Raw genomic sequence first — 22,604 nt, 5'->3', positions numbered from 1 at the left:
CCATCTCTCTGGTCCTCCAATGTCTTAAAAAGACAACGGAAATATTTTAACGGCACTTATAAAGTAGACAGAAATGGTTAGTGATGGCACTGGCGCTAGCCAGTTGAGGTAATCAACATTTCGTTTGTAGCACAATCTCCATTCATATTGCAGTCGTGAAATTCTGCATAGGCTGAAACACTGCATGCTTTTGCTGCTTCATTTGATGTTTCCAAACCCCATTTAGGTCTCTGTCAATGACCGGCTGAAGCACCTCCAGGATGCCCACCGGGACTTTGGGCCAGGATCACAGCATTTCTTGTCAAGTATGTGAACCAGGTTGCCAATCCAACAGAATGTCACTTAGGAGGGGACAGCTGATCTGTGTATATCTTTCTGCCTAGTATGCAATAGAAAAAGTGGTAGAGTTCTGAGGTAGTTAAGGGCTGCAGTGAGGGCTCCATTTATTTTTATTTATTGCTTTTAAAAATAATTTTTACAACATCCTCCAATACAGTGGTATGTGAATTAGAGTGTGTCAGTTCAAGAGAGTTCCAGAACCAGTTTGCTTACACTAACAGAGGATTAAATTGATAAGTATGGATTTTAAAATTTTGAGGAGAGTGGCAATGTTTGAGAGAACTAAAAATGTCTCCTAAACAATAAACCTTTGAAGGTACTGAGGCAAACACACCTCACAAATACATACAGAACAGTTCAAAAGGGTTGTTTACAAAGTTGTGCTTTCCCTTATTCTGCATTCCCCAGAAAAGGCAAGGGTGCCATTTTTAATACTCACCAATGCATGAAAAAAACCACTTTATTTTTTTAAAAAAAGTATTAAGGAGAGAATTTCTAACCCAGTCAGCTTACTGCTGTTTAAATTTTCTACTGACAACAAAATTTTAAATCTAGAGAAACATTCAGAAACCCCATCTGACATGGTACTAACCATTTTACCACCTTTTTCTCTACATCACTGGGACTGGGAACACATCTTTCTTATTTTAAACTGCCTGCTGGGTGCTGGTTATGACCTCTGAAGCCATTTACGGGTTGGGACAAATATACCTCATGGACCTTCTCTCCCCACATCTTGGCATGCATCGATTATGGACTTCTGGCCATCACCTTCTAGTTGTCCTCCAACTTACAGTTGCCTAATTGTCATCTGCAGAGACCATTTTTTCCTAGTAATGGCTTTCACTGGTCACTGGGTGGAATGGACTCCCTGAAGAAGTGAGGAATGACGACTGCAATGTGGCCATTGGGAGTTGGAGGTTGTTAATGAGGTTTTATGATACTATGACGGTTCTGATTTAGAATTGAAAGCCACCTTGAGCTGCAGGGTATAAATATTTTAATCAATAAATAAATGTGTCGAGCTGGCATCTGAGACAGGAGCACAAGAAACACACTGATCTTCTTATCCATAATCTCTCTCTCTCTCTTTTCCCCCTTACAGCGTCAGTCCAGGTTCCCTGGGAAAGAGCAATTTCTCCCAATAAAGTCCCATACTACATCAAGTGAGTTTCCAGCTACAACAGAAAAGCTTACAGTCGATCACGCCCAATCATGCCCATTCTTATTGTTAACAATCTTTAATTTTCTTACCCTTTTGTCCACCTTCAGAATCCAGCGTTTTTCTCCCTGTTGCACCCCAGTAAGAGCCCACATATGGCTTTATTTCAAGGGTTCATAACTTTTTTGAACCCACAGGCATTTTTGGAATTCCAGCACAGAGTGGTGGGTACAAATATAAGATGGAGCTTAACCACAAAACACTAGGAAGTGAGGCTATGTGTAAATCTACTAACAATCTAGCACTACTAGAATTTCAGGCAGAAGTTCTGCTTAACTGGACACCTTTTAAAATGAACATATTGTTTAAAAATATTGACTTGCTTTTGCACAGTTTACCCTTCATTCACAGAATGAAGATCCTTGTGCTGTGGTGGCTGCTGCTGCCAAAGTATTTTTTTTAATCCACACAACCAGCCAGTCTGGTGTAGTGGTTAAGTGTGTGGACTCTTATCTGGGAGAACCGGGTTTGATTTCCCACTCCTCCACTGCAGCTGCTGGAAAGGCCTTGGGTCAGCCATAGCTGACCTTGAAAGGGCAGCTGCTGTGAGAGCCCTCTCAGCCCCACCTACCTCACAGGGCGTCTGTTGTGGGAGGGGAAGGTAAAGGAGATTTTAAGCCGCTCTGAGACTCTGATTCTGAGAGGACAGGGTATAAATCTATGGTCTTCTTCTAGTAACCAATCAGAAGCCTTGCTGGACAAAAACCCCCTCTGCCCCCCTTCTAAAACATTTCATTGGCACCAGGAGAGGTGTTGGTGGGTATTGTGGTGCCCAGAGGCATCATGTTGGGTACCCCTGCTGTAATTTGTAGATGATATTGAACCCCTATCTAGATTACCTTTATGGCTGAAACCAGTGCTTTTTTGGTAGAAAAAGCCCAGCAGGAACTCATTTACATATTAGGCCACACCCCTGATGCCAAGCTAGCTGGAACTACATTCCTGTGTGTTCCTGCTGAAAAAAAACCCCCATGGTTAAATATCTTCAGGATGCTATGGCTTCTACCTCCAAGCCTGAATGTTCATCCTGCCCCACTTTCCAATTTGCACACGGGTTTCCCAGAACACTTCCATCCCTCCATCTTTCACGAGATGCGCACACAAATACATCTAATGCAAGCCGTTCTCCCTCTGATTTGTAAGAGTTGCATACGCAGCCATCAGTTGCTTAACTCTCCACTGTCCAACTTGGTTCCTTTTTCAGCCACCAAGCACAGACAACATGCTGGGATCATCCCAAGATGACAGAGCTGTACCAAACATTGGGTAAGAAGAACTTGAACTTGAAGGGATCCTATTATGTCATAGACGATACAACAGAACAGAATCTTCTGGACAGAAAGACTGAAGCTGCTATGCGGGATATGATGGAGTCTTTTGTGTCTTCCATTCTTCCTTGTTTTGGAGAAAGAAGGGGAGAGAGACACAGACACATCCTCATGCATACAGAGGAATGTACCCATCGGCCTTACACTCCCTGCTCTGTTATGTTCAGCTATGTACTGTTTTAAGAACCATACATTCCTTCCTTCCCTGATTAGCGACAATCTAAGTGACCTGGGACCCACCAAGGTACATCGTCTTATCATCTGAGTAATCAACTACAAATCAAACCCAAATTTACTTACCCCCTAGGTGGCCAAACTTGCTTAAGAACCATATAGAATAAACATCAGATGTCTGAGAGCCACAAGACATGAATGTCAGATGTTGGAGGGAGAGAGGGAGGGAGGGGGACAGAAAGCAACATGAAATGCATTCTCCAAGCCAGCTGATGGGGCAGGGGGCTTTGAGAGCCACACAATATGTGTGAAAGAACCACATGTGGCTTCTGAGCCACAGTTTGGCCATCCCTACCCTAGGATTTAAAAAAACCCTCTATGCACAGACATATGTGCATTCATGTGTGTGTGTGCACACACAGGTTTTTAGTCCTAGACAGTTAAGCAAAATCCAGTTTATTGTGCGTACAAGCATTCATGCACACACTCACAGATATGATGCAGGCTCACCACATAGGACTGATGGGCTGCATTTAGCTTGTTGATAACAATGCATACATTTCTATGGAGGATGCAAATTCTGTGGTTCCATTTCTCTCTCGCATGCTTTCCACTCCTCTCAGCGGATCTGAACAACATCAAGTTCTCTGCTTATCGTACAGCCATGAAGCTGCGGCGTGTGCAGAAAGCTCTGAGATGTAAGTCCTAGGTTTCTTCTTCTATACCTTTTGAGCAGTTACATTCTATTCCTTGGCTGGAATATGGACCAGTTGGCACCATCTCTAAACTGGAAAGACTGTGAGCATGGTGGAGCAGCACAACCTGTGCAAAAGCAAGACAGCCATACTAATCCCTGGGAAAACAAACAAAACCAAACTGCAAAAGTGAGTATCCAAACTTCCAAAGGTGCTGTGGAAAATCAGGTTATCTTTTGAATTCTCCTGACACTTAAGGCATTTTCCGGACTGCAGCTGCCTGTCATGGCGGCTCCAATGATAGTGCTATCAGTGCAGTTAGCTCATACTGACATGTTTGCTTCATTCTTTCCCATCAGTTTTCTGTCCAGATTCACATTTGAGGATTGTTTTTTCTCTTTTCTTTTGTGTGTGTGTGTGTGTGTGTTTTGCACACGCACTGCAGCAGCTGCAAGAAAACCTCGCAGTCTCTGTTTCCTTCTACTGCACTTCAAGAAGTTCTGGATTCCCCCTTCCCTTTAGAGCAGGTTCTCTCTCCCGCTGCGTATCCAAAGATATTCCACTCTCCTTTCCCTGGCCTGCTTGCATTTATGAAAATGAGCTGCACTGAAAGCCCTTCCGTCCCACCAGCTCCAAGTTCCGTATAAATGATGAAAATGGCTCTGAGGGTTTTTTGACCAGTGAACTGTGAGGATTTGTGAAATTAATATCAGGGAGTTTCTGTGAGAATGAACTGAGCCGCGCGTAGCCAGGCGTGCCTTTTAATCTGACCCGACACCTCCAAACCATCTGTGCTGTGTATCCTCTGTTTACTGGATCTTGCCGAGAAAGACTAAAGAGGGTGCTTGAACATATGAACATATGAAGCTGCCTTATACTGAATCAGATTTTTGATCCATCAAAGTATTGTCCACTCAGACTGGCAGCAGCTCTCCAGGGTCTCAAGCTGAGGTTTTTCACACCTATTTGCCTGGACCCTTTTTTGGAGATGCCAGGGATTGAACCTGGGACCTTCTGCTTCCTAAGCAGATGCTCTACCACTGAGCCACCGTCCCTCCCCATGTTGATGTCAACATGGATTTGAAAATGGTGCCCAGGGATGTTCTAGAATTCGTTGTTGAGTTTGAATGAAAGAATGAGAAGGAGGGCAATGATTGGTTGCTGGTGTCAGGCCTCCCAGTGGGAAGGACCATTTGTTTCAGTTTCAGTTGCAGGTGCCCTCCTGCACTGAATTGTTTTGGTGCTGAAATTCAAATTTAAAAAAAATACTTTTGGGGCAGGGTTTTAAAAATGTAAAAAAGAAATTGGGGGGCAGGGTTTGGGTGGCAGTCGTCGAGGTTGAGAAAAGTGTTCAGGTTCTGAGGAAGAGGCTTGAGAATTCCTTTTGCAGCTTATGGGAAAAACTAGTTTTAAGAAGAATGAGGGGAAATGAGGAAAGTGCTTGGGATATTACAAAAGTTGTCTGGACACAAGGAAAAAATGTCGTAATGTCGCTGTCCTCAATTGTGGGCCTGGTAGAACATCTCTGCCTTACAGGCCCTCTGGGACTGCATAAGGCCCCACAGGGCATGGATGTCATTTGGCAGAGAGTTCCACCAGATCTGGGTGAGGACAGCCGGATGTCTTTTGGGCCAGGGATCACCAGTCAGTTCTTACCCGCAGAATGTAATGCTGTGCAGGAAGTAAGCTTTGACTCATGGAAGTTTATTCCCTGGAAAACGTTGGTCTCAAAGGTGCAACTGGAATCAAATCTTACTCTTAATTTCACGGTACCCAAAATGTGACTGTGCCTTGCCGTGTATCATTTCCAGAACTGTTTGTCAGAATTAAATGGCTATTATCTCATCCCCGTTTGTCACAGGAGCTTGAAAAACCTCCTCAGTTCTTGCGACTGCTCTGTAATGGTTTGTTTTCTCTTGTCCATCTCTTCCAACGGTTTGGGCTCTCTCTGACTCTGCCCCGCTTCCCAGTGGACATGGTGAGTCTGCCAACTGCCTTGGAGGTCTTCAATGAACACGAACTGCAGTCCAGCGACCACGTGATGGACGTGGTCGAGGTGATCCACTGCCTGACTGCCCTCTACGAGCGGCTGGAGGAGGAGAGGGGCATCCTTGTGAACGTCCCCCTCTGTGTGGACATGACCCTCAACTGGCTGCTCAATGTTTTTGACAGGTAGAGTCCGTAAGCCAGCGTGGTGCAGGGGTGTCAAACATAAGGCCCTAGGGCCAGAACTGGCCCATCCAGGGCTCTTATCTGCCCCATAAGTGCAAGGGAGGGAAGAAAGGCGGCTACTCGGGAGGGGGGTACCACAAGGGTTCACACAGTCAGGTATGTGTTGTCTAAATGAAATGAAAGAAATGGCTATGGGGCAAGTATGGTACTACTTGGGGGAAAAAACTAATCTTGCATATGATTAAATAAATTTATGCAGACTTTTGTGGATTCCCCAGTTAAACAATTGCTTTTGTTCCTAGGAATCAAATGCTTTTGTTTGTATTTTGAGTCAAAAATGATTTTTGAGTAAAAATGTATTTTGAGTACAAAATTAGATGTGATTGGTGGGGAGTGCAGAATCTCCATGTCAGGTGTATCTTTATATACTAAAGGGGAGCTTCTCACACAGCATTTTTTTGCTCTTTTCCTATATTGTAGCCATCCTGGTGTTTCACAACCCCCTTACGCGAGTAGGAAAAGTAAGCGTATGACGCTCCTGGCAAGCTGCTTGTGTGGGTATTGGGCTTGGATTACTAGTTGTGTAGTTTGGTCTAGGACCTGCTGAGATTCTACATTCAGCTGGTGAAGGAAACCCCTACAGAGCCCCCCTGGCTGGGCACAGATGAAACGTTTGCAAACCAAACAGCCAATTACTTTTTTCTACCTCTTATTTTCCAGCGGGCGCAGCGGGAAGATGCGGGCGCTCTCCTTCAAGACAGGCGTAGCATGTCTGTGCGGCACGGAGGTGAAGGAAAAATTCCAGTGTGAGTCACCCTAGAGGGAAGACGGGGATTGCTTGGCTAACAAAACAGGAGTGGGAGGCTTCTAGATTTAGCAAGGGGGAGGGACTGCAGCTGTGGTGTGACCGCCAGGTCTACGTCATTCATCCCCTACAGCATTTCTGAGATGGAAATAAGAACACCCTTGTGTACTGGTGGCACCTCTGCTCTTTTCCCCCATGTGTGAAACAGCACAGCCTTTAAAACAAATGGCAAATTCCAGGGCACCACTGCTCAGGGTTGAATTCCCTCCCCTGCTCTCTTCTGTTACTTACTTTGAGTTATAATGAATGCATTTATTATTTCCTTCGTTGCAGGATTACAGTGCCTGTAAAATGTGTCAAAGTCACATAAGGGTTTCCTGGATTAAAAAGACTATCTCCCCGTCCCCCTTTTCACTTTGTTGTGTCTTAACAGAGAGCAGTTGTAAGTTTTCCTACTGTGAAGCTAACTGCTTTCTCCCACGTCTTTGCTCCTCTACTGACACACATAGGCTGCAATCACACACACGAAATAATGCATTTTCAGTGCACTTTCGAACTGGATTTTGCCAGTTCATACAGTAAAATCCAGTTGGAAAGTGCATTGAAAGTGGATTGAAAGTGCATTATTGTGTGTGTGTGATCGCAGCCATATAGTGGTTTTTTGTTTTTAAGTTCCTATACTCATATATAACATTGCACTGAATTCTACCAGTTCCCTCCTCAGGACTTGGGAGGGGTTCCAAAAAGATGCTGGTACTCTACCAGTGAGAACCGACACACACCAGGAAAAGCCCTCTGTGTTTGTGTGTGTGAATCCATTATGGACTTTGGCCCCTTCCCCATTTTGGGGGATGACTGAAAAAAAAAAAATCAGGCACCTGACAAGTTTATGCAAGGAAATATTTACCAGACTTCCTGAAAAAAAGAAAAGACACTCCACTCGGGGGGTTGTTTTTTCATTGACGTGGATGGGGAAGAGGTTGGCAGTTATTGGTACAAGGCACAACCAATAAGCTCTCTGCACGACCAATTTGTTACAGAAACAAACAGAACCAATTGTTCCTGAGATCCATTTAGTCTGAAAATTTGTACGTCTAACCACAGCAATCTGAAGTTCCTCAACAACGTTTAAAAATGGTGCTTTGCTTCTTACACAACTTGAGTATTCCCCCTGTATCTTTCTCCTTTGAGTAGACGACTGCCATCTGAGTGTCTTTCCTCTGTCTCTCTCCACCCTTTTCCTTTCCCTTTTTCATGGTTTCCTCCTGTCATTCAGACCTTTTCAGCCAAATGGCCAATGCCAACGGGCTGTGCGATCAGCGACATCTTGGTCTCTTGCTCCACGAAGCCATCCAGGTTCCACGGCAGCTGGGGGAGGTGGCAGCCTTTGGAGGAAGCAACGTGGAGCCCAGTGTCCGCAGCTGTTTCCGCTTCGTAAGTGTTGTTGGGTGAATACTTCACCTTAACTGACGCTGGGAATATGAGGCAGACTGCATTGCTTCGTGGGTGCCATTCTTTCCATTTCAGCAGGTGCATGAGGGCTGCTTATCCGTGGCTTCATCCCATGCACCTTTCTTTGAAAGACCTGTCTGGAGAAGTGCAGGGGTGTGGAGCCTTCTCCCGCAGTTGTCACCTGGCCAAGATCAAGGGCAGCACTCAAGAGGGAAGGCCCCGTGTGACCAGTCTCGCTTGTGTGGGGCCAGACTTTGAAATGTTAAAGAAAACAAAAGTTCAGTGGTACCTTAAAGACCTAGAACATTTATTAAAATAAGAGCTTTCATGAGTCAGGGGCTATTTCTTCAGATATTCTGAAACAAAATCATTTTGGGAATACTTCTAAGGAAAAAGGAGAGGGAAGGAGCAGTTGTGGTAGAAAGAGATTTGCTATGAATCCTGTAAATCTTTCAAGTGCAGGGGCTTTTTTGAGCAGGGACGCAGTTCCAGCTGGCTTGGCGTCAGGGGGGTGGGCCTAATATGCAAATGAGCTCCTGCTGGGCTTTTTCAACAAAAAAGCCCCATGCGGAACAATGGTGATGCCAGGGGGTGTGGCCTAATATGCAAATGAGCTGCTGGGCTTTTTCTACAAAAAAGAAAAGCCCTGTTCAAGTGCAATTCTCTGCCTAAGGAACTGGAATGAAATTAGAGTCATTATACATAATAGATGATGAGAGAGGTCAGAGCTCACAGCCTCTCTTGGGATACTTAACGGAGTTCTTTACCCAGAGAATTACACTTGAATGTTGAAGTCATTTTAATAAAATAAAACAATTTTTAAACCAGAAAAAGGCCGCAATCAAGGGGGGAAGAGGGGTACATGAGGGACATCCCTGTGTCCTATTTTTGAGACAGTGATTAACTCCTGCCTTTTTTCTCTAGAGTAATGGAAAGCCAGCCATTGAGGTTTCCCAGTTCCTGGAGTGGGCTAACCTTGAGCCACAATCAATGGTGTGGCTGGCCGTTCTACACCGTGTGACCATCGCCGAGCAAGTGAAACACCAGACCAAATGCTCTGTTTGCCGGCAATGCCCAATCAAAGGCTTCAGGTATGGCAGGTGTGACGGGGAACAGAGCTGGCTCTGCCTGGAGCCGCACAACTGGAAAATGTAGATACCTTTGAATGAGAACGTGGGAAAGCCCTAGCATCATAACTAAGGCTGCATCCAGACAGCGACACAAAAAGCATCCAGGGCAGGAACAATACGTTGGGTGGGAATGGAGCCCGCTCAAACTGTTCCTGCACTGCTCCGTACTACTACTGCCTCCACCGCCCACTTTTTTCTTTCGCCCTGTCATTCTTGTGCAGAAGCACAGTGCATGAAAGACTGAGCCATGCTCCACTGTGACCTGAGCTCCACCCCTTTTCTCAGTTTCCTGTTTCTAGCTGAGGAGGGCCGGCCCTGCCACTAGGCAAACTAGTGGTGCTGACCTTCTGGAGGTGCTGATAATGTCAACTAGCCCTGATTATTCTTGGTTCTTCCAGATACCGAAGCCTGAAACAATTCAACGTGGACATCTGTCAGACCTGTTTCTTGACAGGGCGAGCCAGTAAAGGCAACAAGCTACATTATCCCATTATGGAGTACTACACCCCGGTAAGAAAAGTGGCACATGTAGAGTGGAACCTAAGAAGAACTGCTTATGAATAGGTATTTGTCCATCAGTAGCCTCCTGAGGCTGTACATCCATTGCATAGCAGATTAATATAGCACAGGGTGGCCAACGATAGCTCTCCAGGTGTTTTTTGCCTACAACTCCCATCAGCCCCAGCCAGCATGGCCAATGGCTGGGGCTGATGGGAGTTGTAGGCAAAAAACATCTGGAGAGCTACCGTTGGCCACCCCTGATATAGCAGATTAGTAGTACTGCAAAGCCCAGGGCTTTTTTTGAGCAGGAATGCAGTTCTGGCTGGCTTGGTGTCAAGGGGTGTGGCCTAATATTCCAGTGGGTTCCTCCGTGGCTTTCTCTGCAAAAAAAGCCCTGTATGAAACAATGGTGACATTAGAGAGTGTGGCCTAATATGCAAATGAGTTCCTGCTGGGCTTTTTCTACCAAAAAAGCCCTGGCTAAGCCTATCCAATGTTTTTAAAAAGTATTAGACATTAATAGCTGATCGTTCTCTTCAGGGGTTTTTTATTGCAAAAACTGAAGAGAGCCTCCATATTCAGAGACAGCCTACCTCTGAAAACCAGATGCTGAGGATAAGTAGTTGGGAAGGAAGAAGATGGAGGTCTGTTGCCTCGATTCCTTGCTTATGGACTTCCTGTCTGGGTGGCCCCAACAGAAAACAGGATGCTGGGAATGATGGGTCTGTGGTCCCTACTCTGCAGGCCTCCTCCTGTGTAACCTTCTCCCCCTTCTCTGTTTTCTCTACAGACCACATCTAGTGAGAACATGAGAGACTTTGCCACCACTCTGAAAAACAAGTTCCGGACAAAGCAGTATTTCAGCAAACATCCCCAGAGAGGCTACCTGCCAGTCCAATCGGTGCTGGAAGCAGACTTTATTGAAACGTGAGTGTGGCTCTGGTGGTGGCCACATTACGCACACAATAGCCTGTGTCTTGCCAATACCTGCACCTATACACCTTAACGCCTCTGCTGTGCCTGCAGTGAGGAGGGTTAATCAGGCCAAGAGGAGCCAGGAAATGTGATAACACACCAGAGAGCTTAGTTCTGAATAGCAAAACTTGAGTGGAGGTTGAAGAGTTAAATTCTTTTGCTTCCCTGTATGATTCCAAGGCAAATAGAGGCTGCAATAAAAACCCCAACAACACACACCCTTCTCTCTACAGAGCCTGTAAGGATTGGGGTCCTTTGCTATAGTGAACTGCAGTTGAACTTAAACGGCCGCTACAGGAGAAGTGTCTGGGGCTAACAGTTTTTCTATGCTTGTCCCAGATGTGCATAGTAGTAAAAAGAAATAGGTTAGATGAAATCTTGTTGGGGCTATCTTTGGATTTGTTCCATATAGCTTCACATAATAAAAAGGGAGCGAGATATATGTCTGTTGGATCTGTACCCCACGAATGTAAAATTAGAGGATTTATTATGTATAGTTATTGTTAAAATGTTATAAATAAAAAGTTATATTAAAAAATAGAGGCTGTGGGAGCCTGCAATTTGTGTTGTATAGATGATGGAAACATATTCCTGATTGAGCTCTTGGTCCCTTCCACTGAGCCTTCAAGCCTATCCCCTTTCTACAACCTTTTCCCATTTTTCTTCTTTTTTTTTTTTTGCTCACAGTAGTTGCTTGCACTGTTTCCCACATTTTTTCTTGCACATGCACCCCTGTTTCACAGATTGGGCTGTTACCTGCTTCAACCATGAGCCACGTACAGTTCACTGAGGCAGCAGCTAGCCCTCTCCCCTTCTCCCTCCAGAGCAGCAAGTCACCCCACAATAGGGGTGACGCCTCTCAAAATCCCTGTGCTGCGCAGCTGCAGAGAATTGAAGACCAAAGTGCTTCCTGACTTCTACGTCTCTCTTGCAGGCCTGCGTCCTCTCCCATGCTGCCTCATGCTGACACCCACTCGCGGATCGAGCAATTTGCTAGCAGGTACCACCTGGCAGTTCTAAGAAAGGGGCTGGGTAGAGGTGTTGGATAGAAGGACCACAGAAGTCTAGGCTGCTGAACAAGGGAATACATGTGGACATTGGGGAGGGCGGGATATAAATAAAAATTATTATTATTATTATTATGTGCTGCTAAGGAGCTTCTCCAGGATGCATACAGTATCTTTGGTTCAGAGTCTGTATGATTCAGACTTTGTGTTTCTAATGATTATCAGATGGTCTTTTGGAGTTCATAAAAGGCAGTGCAGAGAGAGAGAGAGAGAGCGATTTCCCACTAACCTTATGCCGCTCTCACTCTCGTCTTCTCCGCGGGGCCTCCGTCAGATTTCACATTATGTGCCCTGGGGCTGCAACTCGCGCCGCCTCCTTTGCGCAGTAAACAAGATCCTCTAAGAACCAGTTTCTGTTTGCCGTGAAAAAGGCAAAGCTAGTTGCAGCCCCGGGACAGATAGTTTGAAATCCGACGGAAGCCCCGCTGAGAAGAGGTGCGTGAGAGTGGCATAAGGCTAGTGGAAAATTGGTCAAAGAAATCAGCTTCAGCTGCTTGGGAATCCCAGAAGACTCTGTTCTTCAGGTCAAACCAGAAGTGGCCAGGCAGGAACATCTGTGGATGCTGAGCAGCCACCATGCTGGGTTTTTTTTAATTTTAAAAAAATATTTATGTTCTGGTTTCCCCCATGCAGTGTCCCAAAGAAGTTCACAGACTGATTTTACACCTAAACGCATAACTATTAAAATCAAGTACCAGCAACAAGAAGGTACATTATGGAGGTTCCTTATGGCACATACCACCCCAATCACAGTCCATACAGGCAATTAAGGCAGAAATTGGGGAAGGGTGGAACCTATTAAGGGCCAAACAATGGACAATGTAGGAATCCAGAGGTGGGTTTCCCAGCAGATATAGGGAGCTCCAAATTTATTTATTTACCTTACATTTATTTCCTGCCCTCTCCAAAAGCGGACTCAGGGTGGCTACCAATCAAGTAACATCTAAAAACAGTACAGTACTAAAATCACTAAAATACAAATGCAGTGGTGCTACTCAAGAATAAACAGGCAAATTTCAAAACGTTCTTCAGTAGGCAATTCAATTTCAAATTCTTTCAGAATTTTGTTACAACCATCAGTGGTCCTTGAAGATGTTATGCGGCTTCTAATAGATAGTATTACTCAGCCCAAATTTGATTTGAACACTGGTTTTGGAAGAAAGTGGCTAGGACTCTTTTGCTTGTGCTGTTATCCATGTGTACAACTCGGCTGCAGGGAGAATGTATGTATGATTTCAAATAAGCCTACTTTAAAGTGAAAACAATAATTTGGGGAGATGTCATCCTGGATGTCTTGCATTGTTGGTAACAGAGCTTTCTCTAAGAATGAAAGCATTCTTGGAGAATAGGTCCTATCAGTGGCTGCTAGTCACAGTGAAAAGCACTGTATTTCTGAGTACCACATGCAAGGGCAACTAGAATGATTCAAGGATTGGAACACTTTCCCTATGAAGAAAGGTTAAAACGCTTGGGGCTTTTTAGCTTGGAGAAACGTCGACTGAGGGGTGGCATGATAGAGGTTTACTGGATTATGCATAGGATAGAGAAGGTAGAGAAAGAAGTACTTTTCTCTCTTTCTCACAATACAAGAACTCGTGGGCACTCCATGAAATTGCTGAGCAGTCGGGTTAGAATAGATAAAATCACCCAAAGGGTGATTAACACATGGAATTCACTGCCACAGGAGGTGGTGGTGGCTGCAAGCATAGCAAGCTTCAAGAGGGGATTGGATAAACATATGGAGCAGAGGTCGATCAGGTATTGATGGAACTCTCTGTTTGGGGCAGTGATACTCTGTATTCTTGGTGCTTGGGGGGGCACAGTGGGAGGGCTTCTAGTGTCCTGGCCCCACTGATGGACCTCCTGATGGCACCTGGGTTTTTTGGCCACTGTGTGACACAGAGTATTGGGCTGGATGGGCCTTTGGCCTGATCCAACATGGCTTCTCTTATGTTCTTGTGACAAAGAAGGGATGACCATCTCATCGCTTATGAGCTATCAGAAACATCTGGTTGCCTGCTGAACTAGATGGACCTTTGGTCTGATCACAAGAAGCTTTATTGTAGGCTGAGGTTTCTTTTTCATACGGGAGTGCAAATTCTCTTTTGCTTTTGCCCATCCCTAAGAAGTTCTTTGCTCTCCTCGTCAGTTTCCCCCTGGTCATTGGTCTTGTTCTGTTTCCTGCAGGCTTGCTGAAATGGAAAGCCAGAATTCCTCTTTTTACAATGACAGCCTTTCTCCGGACGACAGCTTGTAAGTTCCAGCTGCCCTTTTTACAATTTCGGTAGAGATCTGGATGCCCAGTTGAATTGAGGGGGAGGGGGACAGGAAGGCCGTAGCATGTAAACAGAGGCTCAGCTGAGTCGAGGGATGTAGGCACTGACCTTGTGGCCAGTTAGAGAATCCCAGGGCGTCCCCATCTTCTCCATCCCCCTCTCCTTCTTGTGGGCTGAGAGGAGTCCCACATGTACATTCCCTACTTATCGTTATTTTCCTTTAGATGGGGGGAATAAGCATCAGCACACTCCACCCTAAGGCTTATTTCTCCCAGTGATAAAAGCCAGCAGATTTTTACAAGGCATGTTGGCTGTGTGTGCCAGGGGAAGAAGTGAGCAGCATTGAAACATGTACATAGGTTCAGAGCATTTTTTTGTAGTAGGAACTCCTTTGCATATTAGGCCACTCCCCTCCTGATGTAGCCAGTCCTCCTGGAGCTTACAGCAGGCCCTGTACTAAGAGTCCTATAAGCTCTTGGGGGATTGGCTACATCGGGTGTGTGGCCTAATATGCAAAGGAGTTCCTGCTACAAAAAAAGCCCTGCATAGGTTCATTCCACCTGTATTTTTAATATGAACACTTCAGTTGTCTATCAGACGGAGAAGAAAGCCTTTTCCTCCCTGTCTCATAGAATGTGAGGTAGCAATGCCAACTGTTAACCTGCTGCTCCCAAGGGAAGTCACACCTACGGTATGCATATGTGCCTTCCAAAAACTGCCAGAGGTACACATGCACCATATCATAAGGAAGCATGGATTGAAGAGCTGGAACTTGCTGTCACATGAAACAGCAGCAGAACAAGATAGAGTGGGAGTGGCAGAGGCTAAGCAGACCAGTGGCTTGAAGATGTTTGGTGAGGCTAGTGGGGCACAGACATTGTTCAGGGGCAGAGCTCAAGATCTGTGTACAGAAAAGGATGACACTTAGCATGACTGGGAAGACCCCTGGCTTATAACCTTGCTTGGCTGCTGCTACTCCAAGTATCATAGAATCATAGAGTTGGAAGGGACTTCCAGGGTCATCTAGTCCAACCCCCTGCACAATGCAGGAAACCCACAAATACCTACCCCAAATTCACAGGATCACAGTAGAGAGCTCTGGGCAAGGCAGCTTTCTATGTTCATGGGGGGTGGGACAATAGATAGTGGTAGTCAGGGCTTTTTTTGTAGCAGGAACTCCTTTGCATATTAGGTTACACCCCCCTGATGTAGCCAATCCTCCAAGGGCTTACAGCAAGCTCTGTAAGAAGAGCCCCGTAAGCTCTTGGATGATTGGCTACATCAGGGGTATGTGGCCTAATACGCAAAGGAGTTCCTGCTACAAAAAAGCCCTGGTGGTAGTAAAATACATGCCTTAAAAGCAGAAGATCTTATGCTCAGTCTATGGTATTCATCTGAAAGGTCATATGAAACTGCTTTATACCAAATTGCATTGTTGGTCCATCAAGGTCTGTGTTGTCTACTCATATTGGCACTAGCTTTCCAGGGCATCTTTTGCATCCCCTGCTGCCTTGTCCTCTAACTGGAGAGGCCAGGGATTGAACATGGGACCTTCTGCACACCAAGCAGATGTTGTGCCACTAAGCCACAGCCCCTCCCATTGCGTAGCAGCTCCAGAAAGCTCTCAGCCTGTAACCACACAAAGCAGGTCAAGCAAACAGTACTGGGCTAAATGGGCCAATAGTCTTACCCAGGGGTTTTTTTGTAGAAAAAGCCCAGCAGGTACTCATTTGCATATTAGGCCACACCCCCTGACACCAGGCCAGCTGGAACTGCGTTCCTGTGCGTTCCTGCTTTAAAAAAAAACCTCAAAAAAGCCCAGGTCTTACCATAAAACAGCTTGGTATGGTTAACATCAAGCTGTGCTTCCCAGATACTGCAGTTTTCCCCCGCCATCATGTCCTTCCCCTGTGAGGGACTTCAGCTGTCCACCTTAGAGCAGGAAAATCAGGCCTCCCTCCCGCAGCATCCCCCTGCGCTGCCTCAACCTCACCGCCGCTCTGCCTGCAACAGGGATGAAGATCAGTACCTTCTACGCCATTCCAGCCCCATCACGGACAGAGAACCCGTCTCCAGCCAGCAGGCCCAAGAGAGCTCCGACACAGATGATAAAGGCAAACTGGAGAGAATCCTGGCCCAGCTGGAAGATGAAAACAGGTGAGGAGAGGATACCCTGCGTGAGGAAGGAATGGAACAGAAGTTCCCGGTACTGCTTGAGAACTTAGTTTGGGAGCTGCTGGGAATGCAGCAGGAAGCTTGAACTCTGAAATATCTCCTGTGAATGGGTGTCCTCCCTTCAAGCACAAAACTTTTTGTGGCCGGGTATTTGAGAACTGCCCAATGCTGGCAGGTTTGCCGCTTCCCATTCAGCTAGATTTCTTCTGCAGGGTTCTCCAGGGAGAGCTGAAGCGTCTGAAATGGCAGCATGAGGAGGCAGCAGAGTCGGCAGAAGGAGCACCAGAATCAGCACAGGATCCTCACAATGAAGAACTTCTGGCAGAAGCCCGGATCCTTCGACAGCACAAGAGCCGCTTGGAGACCCGCATGCAGATCTTGGAAGACCACAACAAACAGCTGGAGTCTCAGCTGCACCGCCTGAGAGAGCTGCTTCTGCAGGTATTTCCTGTAGGCTGTGTCATGTGGCTGCTCTGGACCTAGGGTTGCCATCCCCATGTGACATTCCCAATACGATGACATCACTTCCAGGTGATGTCATTGCATTGGGGACAGTGCATACTGGCCAGCTGGTCCATGGCAGGAAGAAGCCCCCAAAACCAGGGGATCTCCTGCTGAGACCTGCGGGCTGGCAACCCTATCTGGATCTGCTTTGGCCATGGTCCTTGAGAGCCAGGTTCTAACTCCTGTTCAGCCATGAAGTTTACTGGGTGACCTTGGGCCAGTGACAATCTTCTGAATCCTCTGAAGAGTCCAGGCCTACATACTCTCCCCTCTGCTTTGTGGAGAAAGGGGTAGGAGATAGCTAAGGGAGGGATATGGAATGGATATGGATAGTCTATCCATATATAGCCACTAACCAACCCTGACACTGCTGTTGGACTTATGAGGTGGCTGGTGGGGAAGATGGGCTGGGGTAGTTGAGTTATTGGGGGAAAGCCAGAGGAACACCAATGGAGAAGCTGAGGAAGAACATCCTTCATGCCTTTCTTCTCAGCCGCCAGCAGATACCAAAGGAGATGGTTCTACTGCTTCATCCTTGGCATCTTCTCCCCACCCATCAGAGGAGACTCAGCCCACGGAAAAAGACCCCAGCACTCCAAACACAGAAACGGCAGGTAGGGCTCTTCCCCAATGACCCCCTGGGGAACTGCTGTGAGGTCCTCTTGAATTTCTTGTGTCTTTTATTGCTGAGCTGCTAAAGGAATGTTCATGGTGCTGAACAGACAGGTTTTATGGTCCCTTGGCACACAGGCTTCGGTGGGGCTTGCTGAATCAGTAATTACAATTTAAAAAATGGATTAGGGAGATTTATTATAATAGTTCTGTTCTTCGTGCTCGATGAGTTTATTCATCGCAATATTTTGAACTGCTTCCCCGATTATCTTCCCTCATATGTTTGTCATCTGGCCTCACCAAGTCTTCTTGGGGCTTTTATTCTTGCTAGAGCAAATGCCTATTCAACGGGGGTTATGAGAGGCTGCTTTTTGCATCTTCCCTACTCTGACAGAATTTGTTCTTGCTGCATTGCTAAAATAGATACAGTTTCTCATATTTGATGGGGATGTCCTCTATATAATTAAAACTTAAGAGGTCGTTTTATTCTACTGTGGTTGATGAATTGCTGTGACCCTTATCCAAGCAGAGTGTCCCTTTCCTACTTTCAGACCAAAATCCTAATATAACTTCGGATGTTGCAATTTTTTAACTCCTTTTGTCTTTTGGGAGATAAAGAGAGAGTATAAATGAAATTTCAGATTGTTACACTGCTCAAGGCACTGAGCCAGAGAATGTTTATTGGACAAAGGAAAGGAAAGGAAAGGAAAGGAAAGGAAAGGAAAGGAAAGGAAAGGAAAGGGACCCTCGGTCACAACTCCTTTCTTCTTCCTCCTCCCAATTGCGTGTACCTTTCTACCTCCCTGTTCTCCCAGCTGAGGTTTGGCTGGAGGATGTTAGCTCTCTCCTGAAGCTCAGGGCCATGCCAGGTGAGATTCTGGGAGAACCATAACCAGAGCTCCCAATCTTTTTTTTTTTTTTTAATCCCATCGTCAAATACATGAGGATCCAGTCTGATTGAGACCATGGTGCAAGGGGACATTTAAACCTTTTCCCCAGGCCCAGCACTAGGGTTTCTGCCTCCCAAGCCAGTGCCCCCCCTTCCCCGTGACTAATCCAGAAGTGACATCATTGTAATGGCACGCCCCCTGCCAAACAGCCCTGTCTCACTTTATAATGTGCTGAGCAGGGGCATTGTTTTTTCACTTTGATTGCTGCGAGCGAAGAAACAACGCTCCTCCGCAGCCCCTGCTGAGCTCCCTACAAAGCGGGACAGGACTGCTGGGCACCTTCCCCTGCCCAGCATGGTCTGAGTTTGGACCATGCTGGGCAGGGGAAGCCACGTTCTTCCTGGGCTCTGAGGGATCGTAGGAGCTCCCCCGATCCCTTAAAGCCCAGAAAGAACACTGGGCGCCTTCCCCTGCCCAGTGTGCTCTGAGTTCGGAGTGCACTGGGCAGGGGAAGCCATGTTCTTTCTTGACTCCGAGGGATCGGAGGAGCTCCTCCAACTCCACAGAGCTGAGAAAGGATCAGGGACGGTGCGAGTGGGGACGGGAAAGGGATGCCTGCCTGCGCCCCTGCTGGGAGCTGGCACCCCAAGCCATTGCCTAGTTCGCCAACTCCCACGCGCCGGTCCTGCTTTCCCCTATGCAAAAAATGACAAGCTAAAAGAATTTAGTATCTCCAAGGAAGCTTGTTCGTTCCGATACAGATAAAACTTGTCCTTATCAAGGAGAAAATGAGTTGAGCCGGGGCTTAATTTCTACAAGCAGAGCTTCTAAGGCTTCACCTTCCCTGAAAATCTCTCATTTACCAATAAGGACTCTGGTATCTACAGCCAGTTTTGAAGAGGGTGGTTGTGATTATTCTCCGGAAAAGGGGAAGCCCTTTGCATATCCTTGGGCTTCTTTCTTTCTTTATTGTATCACCTATTTGAGAACAGAACTGTAATAGAGAAAATCTAAGGTTCAGTCACATACAGACTAATCAGCTCCTCTTAACTGAATTGTCTTCAACTGACAGAGGGTTTTCCCCCTTGAGGCTGCCAGGTTTCAACCCTGTTCTATGATGTTAGCGCAGACAGGTCACATTAATGTCGTTTTTGCCTCGTTTTTCTTTCCCTCAGATGAGGTGGAGGTGAGTACTCAGGATGTCAGCCTGTGTCTGGAGGATATCATGGAGAAGCTGCGGAACGCTTTCCCCAGCTCTGGAGGTATAATACATGAAATCGTGTAGGTGAATGTCCTTGGTTGGACTACCACTCCACTTCGAGAGGAGACTTTGACCTAGCTATGGGTGTAGGGAGAAGAAAGAAGCAAGTCCACTTAGTGAGTCTCTGATCTGGCTTTGAACAGACCTTCTCTCTCTCTCTCTCACTCACTCACACACACAAAACACATGTTCACTCACACTCACTCGCCATGGTGTTTTCCACAGGAGGTCAGGCTTATGTTATTTTCCCATTGCAGATACCAATACAGTACAGTAGCAAAAGGGGTTTCCACATGGCAGGTTTCTCCATTGTTTCCCTGCCTTAGTTTCCTGACAACGGCAGTTCCCGCTCCCTCAGCACCACTGGAACTTTTGAATATTTCTAAATCATCAATTGAATGGTTTTATAGCCATATAATGTTATAACAATATGTGCAAGAGACTCTCTGAATTCCCAGTTTTCATTTTTTAAAGTCTCCAGCCCCTTTTGTTGTGCCTTTCCCATTCTATCACATAACCTGCGTGGAAATGGCCCATGGCTAGAGCAAACAAGAGTGTGTTGGGAGCAGATCAAACTTTGTTCATGTTGGCAATGAATTAGGGTAAATAAAGTGAAATCATGCATCTTCTGTTACTGTCCCAATCTAGGATGCCAGGTTTATACTCCAGATATATCCAAGTATTTTAGTTATGATGTCACCCAAGGAATCTTGGGTAATTAAATACTGAATTCTTTGTGGCCCCTTTGTTGCCTTATCCCTCTTAGATTCCTCGGCAGAAAGCTATGGACAGTTAAAATGCTCCCAGAGGTTTGTGATTTAGATATGACCAAAAGTCACATCCCCCTTTTCTTCTGACAGGGCAAAGACCACACCCTCTGGCCTTCCTGAAGAAGTCTTTCAAGTTCTCCTAGATGCTTTTTAAGCCCTGAAAATGGGCAGCAGCTGGTATTAGCCATTGTGTTAAAACTTGCTTCTTGCCTGGCTTTTTTACAAAATCAGTGTCTTGCATTCCAAGCCTCTAACTTTATGTTGATTGCCTTGTCAGTGTATCGGTATTAATCCAACAGGTGCAAATGCAAGCCTTCCGTTAGTCCTCAAAGGCATGGGAGACCCAGTTTTTTCTGTATATTGTCAAAGAACAGAAATTACTTTCAGGAATAACACTAACGAAAGAAAATGAGGAACGTTTTTGTGTTTGAGCACATTATGTTTCAGAAGCACTTACTTTGGGATACGTTAGGATTACCCCCAGGTTATTACCCCGAGTTGAGCTACAGTTTTCCTTTGATAGAGAACATAAGTGCATACAGATCTAATATTATTTGAGCAAAAGAACCATAGTGGGGGTGCATCTTCTTGTGTTCGTATATAACATTTTCTCTCCAGGCGTTGAGTTCAGGAAAACAGAATTTTGTGAGTTTGCTGCCTAAGATGGCTGTGCACAGTGCTGATTGGTGCTTGTAATGTCATGAATCCCACACTCATGAACGCATGAAGCTCCCTTATACTGAATCAGACCTCTGGTCCATCACAGTCAGTATTGTCTACTCAGACTGGCAGTAGCTGCTCAAGGTCTCAAACAGAGGTCTTTGATATCCTTCCTACCTGATCCTTTTAGCTGGAGATGCTGGGTATTGAACCTGGGACCTTCTGCATGCAAAGCAGATGCTCTCCCACTGAGCCACAGCACCTCCCTATCACTCCATTATCACCAAAGAGGTTTTATGAATCCTCTCTTGATTACATTATTAGTATCTACAGTCGTTATTCATTTGAAGGTAGGCTTAGTCTCTTGTGTTGTGCATATATGTTAAAGGTACCAGGGCTTTTTTCTTGAGCAGGAATGCACAGGAACGCAGTTCCGGCTGGCTTGGCAAATGAGTTCCTGCTGGTTCTTCTTCTTAAAAAATCCCTGTGTGAAACAATGGTGGTGTCAGGGGTGTGGCCTAATACGCAAATGAGTTCCTGCTGGGCTTTTTTCGACCCAAAAAGTCCTGAAAGGTACTCTATGTACATTGCTTCTGAGATTTTTAAAAAAAACCCTTTAAACAAAAAAAGCTGGAAAAACTATTTTTATTGTCATCTTTGCATGGGCAGTAGCTAGATGTGAACAAATTTAGGGTAGGAAACATAATCAAAGATTCTGACAAGATCTGTTTTGCAAAGATCAGCAAATAAGTAAATGTGTGCATAAACTGATTAACATGTGTATGTATAACTTGTTATTGCTAAGGCACACTATCCGAGCTTTTGTGAGAGCTACTAATGTTAATACTAAAAATTAAGATGAGTGAACAACTGGGCAGTAATTGTGCAAGTTACAAGCTTAATTATTGCACAGGGTGGATAATCCCCATCATTTAAACTACCTAAAAAAACCCATCTATAGAAAGCCCCTTTCCTGTTCTGAATTGAACCTGGTGAAGATCGTAATCCAAGACACCATTGCTAATTTCGCTGTATGTGATCCTCTTCTGCTTTCCCTTTCAGGTCCTACCTCACTAATCTAACACCTTCTACAAGCAACAGGCTTTAATTGGTTCCTTGACAACTGCTCTTCTCTTCTGACCTCCCTGTGGTAGGCTTCACTTGGATCATTAAGAGGGAGCATCTTCTGTAGAACATCACTAGAATCCTCACAGGCTACAGCTCTCAGGAGAACACTTCTTGGTTACTCCAGAGGGCTTGTTTGAAGGGAAGACCAAAGGTGCTTCAAGTTCAGTCAAGATGACAGAGGCCTGAGTTCAAGGAACTCTGACAGGAAAAAGCAAAGAGCACACAGAGGGGCCTTTCTGCACAACCACAAACTGACAGGAAAAGCATTTTTCTCCCTTCATTCTGTGAACTTTTGTGGGCCCAATTTGGGCTGAGTCAGGAAATGGCTCTTGGTGGATGTCGTCCAAGTGAGTGGCTTGCAGGCTTCACCAGGCAGCCATTTTGGTGGAAGGGAAAAGGGTCTCAAGGGGACTAACCACTACAAATCTTTTTAAAAATCAACTTTTTAAAATAAGAAAAGAAAATTCT

The 22,604-nt window shown here is 45.7% G+C and overlaps 1 protein-coding gene and 1 non-coding gene across 3 annotated transcripts in view; one reads left to right on the top strand and one right to left on the bottom strand.

Moving 5' to 3' along the window:
• Positions 1-22,142, top strand: part of DRP2 (dystrophin related protein 2) — a 74,766-nt gene extending 52,624 nt beyond the window's left edge. Inside the window, exons 8-24 of one of the 2 annotated variants that reach the window (XM_060249554.1) lie at positions 227-305; positions 1,445-1,505; positions 2,766-2,827; positions 3,687-3,761; positions 5,729-5,930; positions 6,651-6,736; positions 8,012-8,169; positions 9,112-9,278; positions 9,716-9,827; positions 10,609-10,745; positions 11,728-11,793; positions 14,048-14,113; positions 16,150-16,293; positions 16,524-16,752; positions 17,309-17,429; positions 19,493-19,579; positions 22,071-22,142. In XM_060249554.1, coding sequence (XP_060105537.1) covers positions 227-305; positions 1,445-1,505; positions 2,766-2,827; positions 3,687-3,761; positions 5,729-5,930; positions 6,651-6,736; positions 8,012-8,169; positions 9,112-9,278; positions 9,716-9,827; positions 10,609-10,745; positions 11,728-11,793; positions 14,048-14,113; positions 16,150-16,293; positions 16,524-16,752; positions 17,309-17,429; positions 19,493-19,579; positions 22,071-22,090 — 1,872 coding nt within the window. In that variant the 3' untranslated portion in view covers positions 22,091-22,142. Of the gene's footprint in view, positions 1-226; positions 306-1,444; positions 1,506-2,765; positions 2,828-3,686; positions 3,762-5,728; positions 5,931-6,650; positions 6,737-8,011; positions 8,170-9,111; positions 9,279-9,715; positions 9,828-10,608; positions 10,746-11,727; positions 11,794-14,047; positions 14,114-16,149; positions 16,294-16,523; positions 16,753-17,308; positions 17,430-19,492; positions 19,580-20,438; positions 20,875-22,070 lie in introns of those variants that run through there. The other variant, XM_060249555.1, reaches the window with a different exon arrangement.
• TRNAP-AGG (transfer RNA proline (anticodon AGG)) lies at positions 4,742-4,808 on the bottom strand. The gene has a single exon. It is a non-coding gene; the product is annotated as a tRNA-Pro (tRNA).
• Positions 22,143-22,604: the final 462 nt, after the last annotated feature.

This window comes from Heteronotia binoei, chromosome 11, assembly GCF_032191835.1.
Source record: "Heteronotia binoei isolate CCM8104 ecotype False Entrance Well chromosome 11, APGP_CSIRO_Hbin_v1, whole genome shotgun sequence".
Classification (NCBI taxonomy): domain Eukaryota; kingdom Metazoa; phylum Chordata; class Lepidosauria; order Squamata; family Gekkonidae; genus Heteronotia; species Heteronotia binoei.
The sequence above is the reverse complement of the archived record's forward strand: the minus strand, read 5'-3'. Positions and strand labels throughout refer to the sequence as shown.